Source organism: Quercus lobata, chromosome 9 (genome assembly GCF_001633185.2).
Source record: "Quercus lobata isolate SW786 chromosome 9, ValleyOak3.0 Primary Assembly, whole genome shotgun sequence".
Taxonomy (NCBI): domain Eukaryota; kingdom Viridiplantae; phylum Streptophyta; class Magnoliopsida; order Fagales; family Fagaceae; genus Quercus; species Quercus lobata.
In genome coordinates, this window is record NC_044912.1 from 5,712,155 (window position 1) to 5,730,333 (window position 18,179).

The window sequence follows — 18,179 nt, forward strand, 5'->3', positions numbered from 1 at the left end:
TAATTATTGACATGACTAATGTGCTTAGAATAATATCATTTATACTTTATCTATCACTAACATAACTTCTATTATAGATTCGAGTTAATTCAACTGGTAAAGTCTCTAATAATTGTGTAAGAGATCTGGGATTCAATCTCCGCCAACACCAAAAACTGATTGGTGTCTTTTAGTCTGATGATAAAAAGTTAATATTATGAACAGACGCTATAATTTGAAACTCTCTAAAAAAATAAAAAATAAAAACATAACTTCCACTATTATTAATGGTAATCGAATTTGTGTCCTTAACCTATTAAAATTGAAAATGGGATATAGGAGACATGTACCAACCTGATATTTTGTAATTTCTTTTTTAATAAAAACATAAAAGGGGAGATCATTGGGTGTGATCAAACCAACTTCCTAGCTGATGAGGATTTGACATCCTTTAACTTCCTTAACTGCTGATCATCTGAGTTTAACATCTTATAAGCTTCTGAAAATCATGACAAGGTTGTTTCAAGTAGGATTGCATAAATTGGGGGGGGTGGTTGGTTTACATCAATGAAGCAACTAAGAACAAGAACATGGTATATATTTCATCAAATCAAATGGTTCAAAAATCCTTTAATATCTGTATATGTGATCCACTCTTCTAAAAAAAATTAGAACCTTGCAAACAAAATCCCTGTTAAGATAGTACATATTTATTTACTCTGTATCAACACATGCATTTACTCGGTATAAACACATGAGGGTCTACAAAGCCTGCATTTCCAAAGTGGTGTGCTCATTGTTTGCAGAGGATTGCGCAGAGTCATGATTATCATCATCAGGCTTCATCTCTTGAACAGGGGGAGGGTTGACAATGGTCATTGGCATGACAACATTATCTGAGAGGCGCCCCTTCATCTCCCTGTGCTCCTGACACAAGGCACACCAGTGCATGCAACAATGCACCAAGCATGGGTCACATGGCGAGTTCTGCATTCAGCAAGAACATGAGTTAGCAAAATATAAGCCCGAAAATCATCTGCCACTCCTTCCTTTTCAAGATCAACAAATTCTAAGCCTCAAGACAACATGGCTGTCAACAAAACGTGTTTAAAAGGCACAGAGGCTCAAACTCAGCACCCAGATAAAAGGAGTGTTTACATGACTCGTTTTCCCTAAGGATGCATGCAGTAGGGGCATGAAGCATTTCTTCTCTGGCGCTTTAAGTGCGCCTATTAACAACACCAAGAAAAAGTTTAAGAAAATAAATGGATAGAAATAAAAAGTCACTAAAGCAGAATTTCTCACAGATGTCTTAAATATAGCACCTCTTTGTATCATCTAGTTAATATATATATAATAATAATAAAGTAAAAAACCACTCCCTTTTCAAATCCTTTATGCCCCAGTCAAAATCTCTTGATGGTACTCAGTCGGCATTCTGTGCAACAATGATCCAAAAGTTCAGTTGATAGAACTTTTGAAGCCACGAACACCAGGACATAAAAGAAAAAGGTAATGAAAGAAAGGATTTCATCTGACTTGACAGAGAAGAAAAGGAATCGGGCAGAGGAAAAGGATGATGTTGATGATGATGATAACAGTGTGAAAATATTTATCTCTCTCTCTCTCTCTCTCTCTCTCTCTCTCTCTCTCTCTCTCTCTGTGTCTCTGTTAAGGCAGAAACATTATAAGCCTTTAGAAGATTTTAGTATTTCAAAAATTTCCAGGAGATTAGTGTTTTGTCTCTATTGCTTCATGTCTAACACCTAAAGAAACCAACATGGAAAGAGATTTCTCAGGTTCATGCTAGATGAACAAAACTTTCATAGGAATTTCAAACAGAATGCATCACCTTAAATTTCTTAGTCAAAAGATTATGCCTGGTTGAGAAATCAGACTTTTAATTGTTATGCAAAGGTGCACGTCTGAGCCACAAGACAACAGTTGTTTACTACAACATTCTTTATGTCAGTGGGCAATGAGGTAACCACAACTACACTAGCAATATTCATTCATGACAGCATGCTCCTTGAAAGATGGGAGCCAGCCTATAGCATGTATCAAAAGGGAAACTGATGCATCGGGGCATGATGTTTGAGCCTTTTAGGCAAGACGTGCAATCTGCATTGTCTGCCATAATAAATACAGGTTACCTAGTTGTGTACATAGAAACCTTAAAATTACCTTCAAATGATATTTCTTCTGTAAGGATTGCCGAGCAAGACCCGTGTATATACCACACATCCACCACGCAAATAATAGACCCTCACAAATGAGAAATGCAGTCCTTGGGTCAGAACCATGGAAGATTGCAGTTGCTGCTGCCAGAGCCATACCACCTTCAACACATACAGCATGACACATGCATGGCGTGGTCCAAGGGGTATCTTCTCTCAAGCTTTCCACATTTCGCCCAAACAAAACACATGGACAAAACAGACCTGTCCAGCCTGTAACAGGTAGGAGACAAGGAATTCTTACAAAACTGAAACATGTATTAGTAAAAGATACTGCAGTAGAATGAAGTATTGGTACCAGACAAGCCCATTTCAAGGATATGATAAAAAAAATTAACAGAAGCTTTTGGCAAAAATCTTTTTTCTTCAAGAAAAGCCAAAAATCAAGAAGATTATTGGAGCACAGAAACACTGCCTCAAGCAAACTAACTGACATCATTAGTCAAATGGTACTTTATTCACTCTTGGAAAAACTAATGGTAAGGCCAGATGATATTAATAGAACTGGTCTGATAAGAAACTAAATAATTGCAAGAAATTGGCATCCACAAATGTTTTCATTTGTATCACATAAATTTAATAAAATCATGAAAAGGAGAACCTTTTGAAAATAGGGAAATTTATCCATCAGAACCAGTCCAGACTCAAGAGGGACAAGCAAGAAACAAAATCCATATTGAAGTTAATGTCTATACCATTCCACATTAAAGAACAAAATTGAGAATGGGTTATATATAAACTTACAACTTTCCCTGTCTTCTGCACAGCCAAAAATCCCTGTTGTCCAAGGTTCATCTCCAGGTGGCTGAAAGCTTTCAGGTAGCGGTTGCCCACATTCATAGCACTTGCGAACGGCCAACTGCCCAATAATCAGAGGATTAATAAATAGATAATACATATGTGCGAGTATCCATCCTCATGAAACATAAAAGATGGAGGGCACAGAGAGTAAAAGTTTAATTCTCCTTAAGGAGTAATAACAAATGCTCATCTGACCTCACTAAGCAGGAAGAGGGAACCAGTATAACATAGAGCACAGTCAAAGCTCAAGGATGTATGGTAAAAACCAATATAGATTTGTCAGATCACATGGACCAACAACCAATCAAAATTCAGGCCCAATTCAGCCCCTGGTATTGCTAAAATTTACTTGTTTCAAACTGTTTGAACTGCCACTCAACTGGAAAACTGTTGTGCTGTAGTGGTTAACAGTGACAGAGGGAGACTTGGACTAGGGGAGCTTGCCCCCCAAATTTTTTTTTTTTTTTAATTAATATATACATAGTCACCAATTTTAGCAATTTTGTTCTATAAAATCACACTTTGCCCCCTTTAATATTATCATTGATTCTTTTAGGAGTACTACTCTAGCCACAAAATTTTCTATAACATTTTTACAAACTATTGTAGTAGTAAACTTTTATTAGTTAGCATCTAGGCCCATCACTTACATCGCATTTTTACTTACTAATAACCACTCACCACATTAATAACTTGTAAAAAATGTTTGTAATTCTAGCATTTTCCTCCTTTTAAAGGCCAGATCTAAAATCTAAAGCAAAATAAACAAACCCAAAAAAATTATTTAACAACAAAAATTACCAATAGTAAAGCTAAAAACAATTAAACTCAATCATCCAATTTTACCTAAAACAAACAACCTGACCCTTTAAAAAATTTTAAACAAAATAATTTTGTCCATATCTGGATGCACACATAAAAAACACAAAAAGAAAAAACTCATTAGCTGTTAAGCAACTGAGCTGGAAGCTAGAGCCACCATACGCAACTAACAGCAAAACTGCCCCCCTAACTTCAAGTTTTGGCTCCGTCCTTGGTGGTTAAGCATGAACTAGATAATTTCTTTGGTCAAGTAAAGTTGGAGAGAAAGTTTGGACCCTTTCCTTTGAATTCCCTTTTTTTTTTATAAGAACATCTGAAGTCAATAGTTCATATGCAGACCATTAATCCATGCACTAGCTGGCATTAACAGTCTGTAGTTATCCAAGCCATATCACTAAATACTCAGCAAATTAACAATACATTCATGTACAGCAGATCGTGTTCGAGTACATGTCCATGATCATATATTGATTTCCCCCTTCAAATTAGATATCTTCTTATTGGGATTGGGTTAGGAAAGAAAAGGAAAGCCTTAGAAGGATGAAGTCTGTCATGAAGTGACATGTGAGCAGCATAGGTGCCAGGACTGACTCCAAAACTAAATGGGGTGTGAGCTGTGTACTTGTGTAAGGGGAAAGAAAAGGGAGTGTGACAACACTACTTTATCATTTCCTCTTGAGCCCGCGTACGAGTTTATTCTCTTGTTCCTCTAACTTTATTTTTCGTTGTAAAAACAGAACTAAACACAGTGTTTAACAGGATTCCTCGCGTTATACAAAATCACAAGTCCAGGCTACACTTATTCATTTTAAAGGTAATTGTTAAATGACTAAGAATGCACAAAGGTTCTAGTATGATTTATGAAATCTATGTTGGATTACACCTTTACCAATTTGAGTTACTTCTTCTCTCATTGTCGAAGTTAATACTCACTTTAGAAATCCAACAGGACTGGAAAAGCATATAAAACCCTACAAGGATGAAGTCCACCATGAAGTAGTGTGGGGGCTTTGGTGCCTCCTGGATATAGGAATATCAGCCAATCAACTACTCCTCCACAAATTTTTACCCCATCAACCAAAATTATCCTAATCCAAATCATAAAGCATCACCTGAAGTGCTCAAATTTTAACCCAACTACCACCAAATACTCCAACCAAAAGGCAAATGCCATCAACCAAAGTTCAAATCTTTCTCAAATCATGAACACTAAAACAGTCAACACACATTAACAACAAATGGGTCCAATTCCAATTCCAATTCCATAAATAACAAAAGGGTTTTACAAAATTCCCATAAAAAACCACTAATTTCACACACACAGAGAGAAAAAAAAAATACCTGAGGAACCTCTATAGGCTGATTAAGCTCTCCAGGCTTAATATCCTCCAAAGGCCCCTGATCCTTAGTTAGCTTCACATACCTTGAGTGTGCTGATCCTTCCGCCATCTGATAACCCCTATAGTTTGCGTTTGTTTCCTGAGACTCTGCAAGCAAAAATAAACAAAACCCAAAATTTTAAACCCTTTAATTTGTCGTCATTACTCAGAACCAAAATCCAAACAGAATCCCCCCCAAAAATATGATAACTTTAAAGTTTATAAAGTATTTTCTTATCCTCAGCTCCCACAAACACTAATGACTAACCTCAAGAGATCTGAATTCTTGTACCAACTTCGGGATTTTCAAGAAAGGTAAAAAGAAAGAAACAGATCTAAATTTGTGTGAGAGAGTCTTGTACAGAGTAACAGTCAACTCGTGTATTGTGTTTGTGTTTTCTTAAACTTGGGATTTTTTTTTTTTTTGGTAAACTGTAAAACTTGGGATTGACTCTTTGTGTTTAAGGTAAAAATATTGAAAGCCGTTAGCAATAAGCTACAAGTACTATGCTATGTGGGTAAGGATTCGCTGTTAACAATGCCATTTGTAATCGTTCCTCCACGATTACTTAGCCAATAAATGAGTTCCATGTCAACAATTTTGCTATCAGGGGTCCAATGAATCAGTTACATGTAGGACTGTTTAATGACTTTAATAAAGTACTGAATGTAATCTTATTTTATCTGATATATATTCCTGTGAATCCATTTTTTTTGGATTTTGTTTTCGGATATTTAGGGGGAATTTTTTTTTTTAATTATAAAAATGGAAAAAAAGGAACATATAATTTTTTATATTTCTAAGGTGGTATCATTTTTTTTTAATTGTTCTTTAACTAACGTCTTAAGGACGCCCATTAACGAGTTATACATATATTTTATAAACTTATTCCGGTGATTCTTAGTTAATAGGTGTGAATAGTAACGGAGAAAATTTTGTGTAACTTATAATTAAATTCTACCATCAATGCATGATACCCAACCTCCATGTTATCCAAACAAACCATCCATGCATGATTAAATTCAACCATAGGCATGACTTAATTTAATTGAAGAATATAAGGTGGAATATTTAAGCAAATACCAAGAATCTTATAATTTAATTGATATTTCCTCATGCACAAAGTTCTCGGGAATTCAGAGGAAAAATTATTCCAATTATGAGATTAAAAAAATAGATAAAATTTATCTACAAAATTTTAAGACTACAACCTTACTAAAAATCTTTTTATTAGAGGTAAATTTTGACAAATCTACTATTAGATTACGTCTTCTTTTTATATCCTCCATATTTGCAAAATTTCTAGAAAATTAAAGATCAATAGTTATGTCATTAATAAATTATTTAAATTGCAAGTTTTTATAGTTTAAAATTTTGCATAAAATATATGGTAATAGATTATATAGTAAATAAAATTTGATTGACACAGAATTTAACATGTGTATAAAGAGTGTAAAGAACATATAATTCAACGGTTAGATTTTAAAAATATGTAGTAATATTTATTTTATTGAGCAAGTCTGTAGTTTAATGCTACAACCAACTTTGTACCTAAATTTTATCCAAAAAAAAAAAATGTTTTACAAAAAAAAAATGTAGATGTACCTAAATTTTCCTTATTTGGTAACATTATCTTCTGTACAATTTTGGGAGATTTTGTTGTCAGATAAGCTTTCTATATTTGCATATGAAAAAAAAAGGTTATGTACCTATGAGTGCCAATCAAGTGGTAGTGGTTCTTTTCTTTTCAAAAAAGCCTTTAATGTTTTTTTTTTTTTTTTTTAAATTAAAAAAAAGGCCTTAATGTTTTGAGGTACACAAACCTTCCTGTCAAAGTGGGCTTGTGATTGTAACAAGCCGAATGCCCCCATATCCTTCATCCCTCCTCTTATTTGGGGAGTTTAGCTCTCTCACAAATTATGGACCCTATACTTGGTGGATTTACATGATGTGAAAAACTCACTAGATACAACCCAAGTGGGTTGGCCAAGTGGTTGGGCACTTGGTCTCAAAGTGTTTGTCCTAGGTTCGACTGGGTGTGCTCCCCAGTTTAAGTTAAGGTACCTACACTTAAAAAAAAACCCATGGACCAGCGATTTACCCCACTAGGGCCCACTTGTCGTGAATATTGATTAGTCTTTAGTTAAAAGCCTTAAAAAAAAAATCACTAAATACAACAAAAAATCAAAGATATATAATCACTGACCCTTAAAAAAAGCCTTAAATAAAATGCTAAGAATTTTTTTATTTTTTATAAATTGATAGTTGGATAAAAGGGAATTTGAAACTTGAATGTCTCTATTAAAAAGATTCAGATGTGCCAGTTGAGTTAGAAGGCTTTTGACAAAACTTTATGAATTTACTTAAGAAACAATTTAAATTTTAAAATTATTCTCAATGGTCCAACAAAAAGAAGTTAAAACTTTTTTTCTAGAAGTATAATTATAACTTAAAAAAAGAGGGATAGGGATCATAGTAACAGTTAAATCTAAAAAAATAAAAAATAAAAAATAATTAATCTGCCAAACTAACTTAGCTCACTCTAGAATGGGCCTAATATAATGTAATTGCAAACTCTAGATATACACATCTAATAAAACCAAAAAAAAATAAGAAAGAAGAAGATATAAATAAACTTATTAGTTGAGAATTGTTATCATATCAATAAAAATTAGAATTTACAACGAACCATAATTGAAAAGCTAGGCTTCATGTGTGATTGGGAAGCACCAATTTGTATTCGTAACTGAAGAGAACTGGGAGAAAATGAATATTTTATTTTTGGGTTGTTGTGGGGAGGGGGACAGAATGAATATTCTTTACTTCCAAACAAGTAACAACAAACCAACACAGAATATTTGAAAGATGGAATAGTTAAACTATGTCATATACATTGATGCAACCTTTTTTTTTTCTTTTTTCTTTTTTTTTTCCACTTACAATAAGTAAAAAGAACGGATTTCAGCCCGGTTCTCCTTCATAGGAAAACTGGCTATAATGCATTGAACTACAAGACTCTGTTGGTGCAATTGTTGTACACACTGATTTTGCCACATATATGTGTCATGCACAATTATGCCTTAATCAGAAACAAATTAAAGGTACATATATAGCCCTCTTCAATATACAATTTTCTTCGAGTTATGAGGGCCAATTTCTGTACCAACCAGCCCATGCAGAGACCAATCCACTAATCCCAAGAGTAACAGCATGGTTGCAAAAAGGGTTGGGTTCAATATCTGCCACTCCTATAACCAAGTCAGCAACATTAGCTGCCACTGCCATCAGCCTCATCACCCTATCAGCTTTAATCTTTCTTATACTCTCTTTAGCATCCTTTGATTCTTCTTTTGAAGTGACAAGCTTTTTCTCTGCCTCTAGTCCCTCTCTAATAATAATGAAATCAGATATAATAAAGAAAATATAGCCAAAAGACTCACCAAATGCTGATATGAAGCTCATCTTTCTTGCTAGATTGGGGTCCAAGGTACCAATTCTTGATAACCATAGAAAGTGGTCAAAAAAGAAATAGACCATTTCACCTGCATTAGCAAGAACTGCCAGGAATTTGAAAGTAGGAGTTGAGCCAGGACTTCTTCTCAAAGCATTGAAGCCAGTAAGAAACCGGCCAGTTCTAAAGGCTTTTCGGCTAAGCCCTGAGGCAACCTCCCATTGCTTGATTCTATTAGCAATATCCGGGTGTGTGGCTTCAGTGTGCCAATGAACAAGTTTGGAGACATATTGGAAGGTCTTGACAAGCTTGTCAATGCCATCTCTCTTTGCTAGGAAGATGACTAACTTGTCTACTGTGTCATTCTTCATGGTTGAAGTGAGTTAAGGATTAGGTTGTGTTTGATGAATGAGCCATTCTGTTTGCTCAAGAAGTTGGGTAGAAATTATTAACAAAATCAAAGGAGAGCCACAGAATTTGGTTTTTGGATAAAACTTGTATGTTATGCTTGTGGTTGGTTGGACCTTGTTTTGCTCCTTATATCAGTTGTTTTTTTGTGCCGCTAATTTTAATTTATATTTTAGCTTTCTTTGTCTCATGCTACAAGAATTCCTCACGGCCACCAGCTAATATGGTCTTTTTCATTTTGGGCATTTATCAAGAAGTGAATTTGGTCAAATTAATTTTTTAAATTTTAATTTTGAATATTTTATTAAAACACACATTTTTTAACTCACATTTGTTTTCCATAACTTTAGGCAACTTTAGCTTTTCAAACTTTTCTTTGATTAAAATTTCTCAAGGAAATTTGACATTATCTTTGGACTAAGCCTTTAAATGAAACCCCACTCATTAAGATGGTAATGTAAAACGAAAAGTAATTTATTTTTGTAATGTTACCATATACAATTTTGAAACCCACATTTTTGCTCACGTGATTATTTTAATATATATTTTTAATTTAGTTTTTAGAATTTTGAAATAACACTAGATTATATTAGTTTAAAAACTAATTACAACTTACAATATTTTTGGATAAAGTAGGGTAATACCCAAAAAAAAAAAAAAAAACAATCTAATGAATTAAATATGTCATTTTCTACAAATTCTATAATTGACTCTTTATTTGTTAATGTTTCTGAAATAAACATGTGTAATATAAATAATTGAGCAAGACTTTGGAACAGTACTTAAGTATTGTTCCTTAGATTCTCCTTTTAAAATTCTGTCATGTGAATTTTTTCTCATAGAATAGAAGTGTAATTTTTAATTAAGTAACCACATGGCTGAATTTTAAAAGGGAATTTAAGGAACAGCACCTAAGGTACTGTACTTAAGTTTTGTCTTAAATAATTTGTGCAAAACATTTTCATGCATTACACATATTATAAATGAAGGCATATATGTTTCTTACAATGACAAGTATATGTTGATAAAAATAAATTACCTTTTTCCCTCGAAAACATAATTGGGTTTATTGTTGTTAAGAGTATTAACATCTAGTTATGCAAACTTTAACTATAATAATTGAGGTTTTTTTCTTTTCCTCCTGCTTGCTTGTACAAACTTTAACCAAAATTTAAAGTTGATCGCAATTTTTCCCCCTATTTAAACTACCCAATTTTCAAATAAACCATATATCCCATTTTTTTATTCTTTATACAGCTAATTAAAATATTCAGTGCTTGACAGAGAAATGGAGTGTGAGTTCTCTGAACGCGAGAGGTCTCGAGAGGAAGACGCGGAATTGCAACGGAGTACAAAGAAAGTCAAAGATTCAGCTAAGGCTTTTGCCTCTGAACCTCCTCCTTCCTATAAGGACAAACTGGTGGGTGAGATCCCAGGGGCTTTCGCGCAAGCCTTCAAACTTGATTTGGGTGTTAAGGCGCCTTCCGGGCCGGACAAAGTTATTGGGGAACTAAGTAAAGGGCTGATGACTGTCAACTTGACACCGGAGATGAGGAACAGTATACGTGCTAAATGGGCACATGCTTTGATTGTTAAAGTCCATGGGAGAGCTGTGGGGTACCAATTCCTCCACTCCAAGCTGATGAGCTTGTGGAAGCCAGCAGGTAGAATGGATTGTGTGGACTTAGAAAAGGATTTTTATCTGATAAGGTTTGGTCTGGTTGAAGACTATGATAATGTCCTAAAGGGAGGCCCCTGGTTTGTGGGTGGGCATTTTCTTAACATTAGAGTTTGGGAGCCAAACTTCAAGCCTACAACAGCTGTGTGCAATATGGTGGCTGTTTGGATTAGATTGCCTGAACTTCCCATTGAGTTTTATGCTTTGTGTGTCCTCAAAGAAATTGGCAGTGCGATTGGGCCAGTGTTACGGATTGACTCAAATACGGCTGCAGAAGCTAGGGGCCGCTACGCTAGGATTTGTGTCCAAATTGATCTCAACAAACCACTTGTTCGAAAAATCCTCCTAGAGGGGCAGATTCAAGATATCCAATATGAAGGGATTAATTCCCTTTGCTTTTCGTGTGGGCGAGTGGGACACCGGCGAGAAAGTTGCCCCTACACGGTGAAGGTGGTCACATCTGAGCAGAAAGTTGGTGAGGTTGAAATGTTAGTAGGTGAAGGGAAGCATGGCAATGAGCATTATTCCCAAGAGGCGGGAAATACTGATGTTGACGTTAAAGAAGAGTATGGTGCGTGGATGCTTGTCCGGCACAAGAAAACTGGTGCTAGTCTTAGGGGTAGTCGTGACACCAGCCAGAAAGCAGGTGATGGGCCTACTTTAAGTCCTTTTTCTAACTCTAAGTCCCATACTCCTAGAGCCCAACACTCCCCTGCTAGGACTGATGTCAAGTCTAATCGTGGGTTAGTAGATGGCAAAAGGAAGAAAGAGGTACAAGACGCTTCTGGAGCTAGCGTGGATGATGATGAAACTATCTTGGAAAAGGGCGAAACTTCAAATCCTACCACAGCACCCAGCTCACGAGCCCAGATGCGGACAGCCCCTTGTCCCCAAACTTCGACACCCCCTCCTAATAGTGCTGATAGTGTTTTTACCCAAGCCACTCCTACGGTAAACAAGAGAAATTCAAGCCACGGTCGGAAAGGTACCGGTAATTCTGGGTTAGTCTCGTCCTCTGTGACTAGCAAAGGTCAAGGCAACTCTCATGGAAGCAAGCAACGCTCAGCCGTGGGCAATACTTCGCAAAGGAAAAATTCAAACGCTGTCAAAAGGAATGTTAGCTCAGATAAAGGCCAGTCCCACGATGATTTGGGGTTGGTTCGACAAGGACGAAATGAAGGCATGGAGTCATATTTTTCCTTTAACGCCGAAGAGCCAGAAGCTGGGTTATCTACCCTTAGCGGATCCAGCTTGGATGGAGTGGGGAGACCCCTGGTGGATCTTCCCATCGGACAGACCAACATATGCAGAAGCTCAAATCTTCAATTGGAGGAGTCTATCTCTGCGATTACTGGAGCAAAGCTTGAGCGACTTAGGCCAGGAGGAAGAGCTCGTGGAAAAGAAAATGGTGAAAACCGAGAGAGCCGCAGTTTGGTGCAGGGGAAACCGGATATCGAAGAAGCTAGTGTCGATGTTTGCCCCTCTACCTTGCTTCATTCTGCTCATCTGCTCAAGCGAGAGAATGCTGGGGGTGTTAGACCATGCAATATTTTGTGTGAAAGGGGAGAAGGTGCCCAGGAAGACTTTGTTGATGGGATGGAGGTCACTGAGCATGCTGGAGGCTCAAACCACCAATGATTGGTCCTCGCCCTTATCATTTTCCCCATCAATGAATATACTATTTTGGAACTGCAGAGGGGCTCTGAACCCTCGTTTTCAAAGTGTTTTGGCTAATCTGGTCAATGCCCACTCCCTTTCCATTGTGATCATAACGGAAACTAGAGTGGGTGGTGCTAGAGCTAAGGAAGTTACGGACAGGCTCCCATTTGATGGAGCCATTCACTATGACACTATCGGCTACTCCGGCGGTATTTGGGTGTTATGGAACTCTGATGCTGTGGAGGTTACCCTCCTGACGAAAACAGAGCAAGAGATTCATGTGGTGGTCAAGGTACGCTCTACAAACCTTAACTGGCTTCTGTCTTCTATTTATGCAAGTCCTAGGCTAGAGGAAAGAAAATTACTTTGGAAGAATTTATCTACTGTTGCTTCACTTCATAACCTGGCCTGGCTTATGGTGGGTGATTTTAATGAGCTCCTTTCTATTCATGATAAACTTGGAGGAAACCCTCTTAATCCTAGACGTGTCCAGCTGTTTAAGGAATGTTTGGATTCTTGTAGTATGGTGGACTTGGGTTTTCATGGACCTAAATATACCTGGGTTAATAAAAGGGATATGGGTCATTTTATTCAAGAGCGGTTGGACAGGGGCTTTGCCAACCCCTTGTGGAGTGACCTCTACTCAGAAGCTACTATCCATCACTTAGCCCGCACTCATTCTGATCACTGTCCTGTCTTGTTGAAGTTGGAAAATGCTCCTGCATCCAAATTTGCTAGACCTTTTAGATTTCAGCCTATGTGGATGTCTCACCCCCTTTTTCCGGGTATTCTGAGGGACTCGTGGGCTGATGATCTTCGCCTTAAACCAAATGTGGACAAGTTTACAGCTGATGTCAAGATTTGGAATAAGGAAGTTTTTGGTAACCTTTTTCATAGGAAGAATAAGGTGGAAGCAAGATTGAAGGGTGTTCAAATTAGCCTAGCCTTTTGTCCCAGTGATCACCTTCTGAGTCTTGATGCACAATTGAGGAAGGAATACTTTGAAATTCTCCAGCAAGAAGAAGAGTTTTGGTCTGTTAAGTCTAGGTATAACTGGCTTATTCAAGGGGATAGGAACACTAAATTCTTTCACACTTCTGCTGTTATTAGACGGAAGCGTAACAGGATTACTTGCCTTATGGATAGCCTTGGTAACTGGGTGCATAGTGAAGGGGACATTGCTGCCTTGCTCAGAAACGAGTATCAAGATCTTTTTTCTTCCAGTGCTACTAGTGCCCCGAGAGCCGTTTGGGATATCCCTACTTGGCCACTCTGTATGCCTGTTGAGGATTCAAGCCAACTGATATCAGAAATCAATATCTTAGAAGTTAAAGAGGCTCTTTGGAGTATGAAGCCGTTCAAAGCCCCTGGTCCCGATGGGTTACATGCTGGCTTCTTCCAAAGGTACTGGAGTATTGTGGGTGAAACTGTTTTCGGAAAAGTTAAGGAAATTTTTGCAAATTATGCTATGTCCCCTCACCTCAATGAAACTCTTATCACCCTCATCCCTAAATGTCCAGGAGCTGATTCCATTGGGTTGTTTAGGCCTATTAGCCTTTGCAACACCATCTACAAGGTGGTCACCAAAATGATTGTCAGGAGGCTTAGACCGCTGCTGCCTAGTCTTATTTCCCCTCTCCAAACTGTCTTTGTCCCTGGCAGACTGGGGGTGGATAATATGATTATTGCTCAAGAAATTATACATACCATGAGTCTTAAGAGGGGTAAAGAAGGTTACATGGCAATTAAGATAGACTTGGAAAAAGCCTATGATAGGCTTGAATGGCATTTCATCCGGGATATCCTCCTTCTGTATAAATTTCCTCATCAGCTTGTTAAACTTATCATGAGTTGTGTATCCTCTTCTTCCATCTCTGTGCTCTTTAATGGGGGGAAATTAGACCCTTTCTTGCCCTCTTGTGGAATTAGGCAAGGAGACCCTATGTCTCCTTACCTATTTATTTTGTGTATGGAGATGTTGGGTTATCTTATTACGGAAAAATGTGAGGCAAAGCTTTGGGACCCTGTGAAAGCCTCAAGGAATGGTCCTGCTTTCTCTCATCTATTCTTCGCAGATGATCTGGTTTTATTTGCCAAAGCTGACTTGAAGAATTGTTGCCATGTTAGAGAAGCACTTGACACCTTTTGTGACCTATCTGGACAGAAAGTGAGTCACCACAAGTCTAAGGTCTATTTTTCCCCCAATGTTAGCCAAAGTACTAGGGCAGAATTGAGTGATGTCTTGGGGTTTAGCTCAACCCCAAATTTGGGTAAGTACCTGGGTTTCCCCTTAAAACACCCGGGTTCAACCTCTCGAGATTTTAACTTCATTATTGAAAAAGTCCAGGCGAAGCTTCAAGGTTGGAAAGCAAATATGCTGTCAATGGCAGGAAGAGTTATTCTGTCTCAATCGGTTATTTCGGCTATCCCTTCATATGTAATGCAAGGTTGTGTCCTGCCGGCCAGGGTACTTAACCATCTTGATAGAACTAATAGAGACTTCTTATGGGGAGCTAGTGAATCGGGGAAGAAAATGCACATGGTGAGCTAGTCTAAGATTGCTAAGCCCAAGGCAAGAGGTGGATTGGGCATCCAGGAGGCCAAGGGACGAAACCTTACTCTTGCAGCAAAACTCTACTGGAGAATGACTAAGAGTAGAGGTGCGGGCTGGGCTGAGGTTCTTCAAAAGAAATATCAGTGCCAAAGGCAACGTAAGAAAGGAAGGCAGTCCCGTGTGTGGGCTGCTGTGGAAAAGGGGAAGGTTATCTGTGATAGAGGAGCAAAATGGACTGTTGGTAGTAGTAGTAATCTCAATCTCTGGCATGATAAATGGCTCAGTGCAGGTACATTGAGATCTTTAGTTGAAGGGCCACTGGGAAGAGGAGAGGACAAATTGATGGTTAAGGATGCTATCACTAATGGTAGCTGGGATCTGCAGATGGTATCAATTCCGCTAAGTCTAGATATACAAAATGCTATTAAGGCGACCATGCTTAGAAGAGTCTCGGTGAGGGAGGACCAGTTGAGCTGGATTTCGAGCATTAATGGTGAATTTGATGTAAGAAATGCTTACCTGTTGGCTGTTGGGGAAGACCTGAATGCCAATGATTTTCATGGTAAGTGGGTTTGGAAGATCAATACTCTGCCTAAAATTCAAGTCTTCCTTTGGAAATGCCTTCATAATAGCCTACCTGTCAAGAGCATATTGGCCCATAGAGGTATTGAGGGGTTAGGGGGATGTGCCTTTTGCACAAACAATGAAGAAAACATACTACATGTGCTCAGGGAGTGCCCAATTGCGCAGGAGTTCTGGCGCCTGGCTGGGTGCCCTCCTCAGGTCTAACCTTCCTTCACTGGTGACCTTGCGGACTGGCTCCACATTAATGCCCACTGCCCACGCCAGGCCACTCACAAGGACTACCCGTGGAAGTGCTTCTTTTTGTTTGGGATCTGGAACCTTTGGCTGCAACGCAACCGTAAGGCCTTTAAACAGCAGGAAGCAAACCACAACCTTGTCCAGGCCGTGGAGATGCAAGTTAGGGAATTCTTTTACTGTGTGGCAAACCAGGAGGAGATAAAGAACAAAATAGTTAAGCAAGTTAGATGGTCCAAGCCTGAATTTGGGTGGATCAAGCTGAATACTGATGGCTCATTTAGTAAAGAGGGCGCTTCATCAGGTTGTGGTGGCTTGCTCAGGGACAGTAATGGGCTGTGGATTAGGGGGTTTGCAAAAGCAATGATGGTCAGTTCTAGTATAGCAGCAGAACTGTGGGCGCTTAGGGAGGGGCTCACTCTTTGTGTGGATTTGAAGACCCAGGCAGTAGAGATCGAACTTGATGCAACTGCAGCAATTTCATTTATCTCTGGTGATAGCAACACTAATGGGGACCTCTCGGGTCTTGTTGATGATTGCAGGTACCTGTTGCTGCAACTGCCTCAAGTTAGGATTCTACATTGCTATCGTGAGGCAAACGCTTGCGCTGATGTTTTGGCTCGGATGGGGGCTGCTGGTGATGGTGGAGATTGTCCTTTTGTTTCCCCTCCCCATACTGTTATTCCTTTTTTGAATTTTGATTTCCTGGGCAAGCATCGTGTTAGGCTTGGCCCCTCTGTTTGTAGTACTGTTATTTCTTAATGCAATTACTCCGTTATTCACCAAAAAAAAAATTAAAATATTCATAATAAATTATTGTTTTAGAGAGAGAGAGAGAGAGATTTGAATTAAAAAAATAGAATAATTTTTTTAATAAAATGATACAATGCTCTTTGAAATAATTGAAACAGTTTTTTGTTTCCGATTTCAAACTCAAACATAGATTTTTTTAGAGAGAGATTTTTACAGCAGCTTTTGAAAACCTTACCAAACTGCCCAATGCTTTTAGACTTTAGTTGTTACTTGTTAGTTGTTACAACGAAAAAAGGGTTTGCCTTCTAATAATAATAATAATAAATCTACAAGTAGGGGGACATGCTAGATAATGGGATTTGAAGCTGGCTCCAAGGACCAAGGTATCACACAATCTTGGAGACACAGTGGCAGATAACGGGGTGAATTATATTTCCCATCCAAGAATTTTTTTTTTGAAATTCCCTCCATCTTTTTTTTTTTTTTTTGGGGCCACTGATGGATGTTGGGGAATCAATTTTAAGGGAATAAAAACTTAAGAGAGATGTTGCGTCTACAACATTTTTACAACATTTCTACAACAAATCACAAGTGATTAGTTGTTATAGGTTCAAATTTCAAACTAACGCTAAGATTACTTTTTTTCCCCAACAATAACAACTTGTCACTTAAGATTTGTTGTAAAAATGTTGTAGACATATCATTTCTTAAAACTTAAAGAACCAAAATCAAACCAACCCGACATTCACGGGACCAAAATCTAACAAACCCACAATTAAGGGATCAAAATCGAATTGACCTCAATTTTTAGGGACCAAATATGAATTTCAAACATTAGATGATCAAAATTGAATTTAACCCTAAATTTTAAGATCAAAGGTAAAATATAATTTGCCCTAAATAATACAATCTCATAGTTCAAGCATTCCACCACCAAGTCAAGAATTTTGTAACTCAACTGTCATAGTGTTTCTAACCTAAACGTTTAGGTAGGGTTATAAATGAGCCGAGTTTTTTCAAGTATTAACTGTTTAAGCTTTCGGCAATAAAAGTAAAATATTCAAACTTGGCTCAAGCTCAAACCAAAACTACAAAAAAAAGTTCAAGCTCGAGTTTGTCAAAAAGTCAAAAAGCTTGAGCAAGCCAGGCTCATACTAAGTATCAAACTCTAAAGCTAGCAATTCAATACAAGTACATTATCTAGCACGTATTAAGCATTTTATCATATTCATTTGATTTGGAATAATGCTCTTAACTTCCAATTAATTAAAAGTTTAGTAAGATATATGAGTTTATTTTTCAAGCCTATATCAAGCTTATTAGCGAGCCTATATATGAACCTATGCTCAACTTGTTCTTTATAAAACTCTATTGTCCACTAGCCCATTCATGAACAATTGTTTTTCTTAGGCTCTTTATTAAAGAAGCTAAAATAAATGCTCAATTTTTAGCTTGTTTAAAACCAGAAATGAATAGGCTTTTGATTGAGCTTGTCAAAAAGTGTAAAAATTTTGCCCCTAGGAGCGTGGTGTGTTGATAGGAGTCCCAAATTGGGTCACACCTGCGGGTCCAAGAGTTGCTTGATTCAAGTCGTGCACTTCGCAAAAATGCTGTGCCACGATGTGGATAGTCCTAATA

The 18,179-nt window shown here is 37.6% G+C and overlaps 2 protein-coding genes across 2 annotated transcripts; both read right to left on the reverse strand.

The window, feature by feature from the left end:
* Positions 1–547: 547 nt before the first annotated feature.
* On the reverse strand, positions 548–5,653 carry LOC115960847 (cell number regulator 6-like). Its single transcript, XM_031079842.1, has 5 exons — positions 5,487–5,653; positions 5,181–5,326; positions 2,961–3,075; positions 2,164–2,429; positions 548–966 (listed from the first exon to the last, which is right to left on the reverse strand). Exons 2-5 carry the CDS (start codon positions 5,286–5,288, stop codon positions 742–744), a joined length of 714 nt encoding a protein of 237 aa, XP_030935702.1. The 5' UTR covers positions 5,289–5,326; positions 5,487–5,653; the 3' UTR covers positions 548–741.
* A 2,423-nt stretch (positions 5,654–8,076) lies between these two features.
* Positions 8,077–9,187, reverse strand: LOC115960449 (peroxisomal membrane protein 11-4). The gene has a single exon (XM_031079368.1). It carries the CDS (start codon positions 9,039–9,041, stop codon positions 8,361–8,363), a length of 681 nt encoding a protein of 226 aa, XP_030935228.1. The 5' UTR covers positions 9,042–9,187; the 3' UTR covers positions 8,077–8,360.
* Positions 9,188–18,179: the final 8,992 nt, after the last annotated feature.

Excerpts from the sequence above, each read along its gene's own strand:
- LOC115960449 (XM_031079368.1), bottom strand. The coding sequence starts at position 9,041 with ATGAAGAATGACACAGTAGACAAGTTAGTCATCTTCCTAGCAAAGAGA.
- LOC115960847 (XM_031079842.1), bottom strand. The coding sequence starts at position 5,288 with ATGGCGGAAGGATCAGCACACTCAAGGTATGTGAAGCTAACTAAGGAT. Across the intron at positions 3,076-5,180 it reads AGCCTATAGAGGTTCCTCAG|TTGGCCGTTCGCAAGTGCTA; the intron begins GTATTTTTTTTT and ends ATTATTGGGCAG. Across the intron at positions 967-2,163 it reads AGAAGAAATATCATTTGAAG|AACTCGCCATGTGACCCATG; the intron begins GTAATTTTAAGG and ends TGCTGAATGCAG.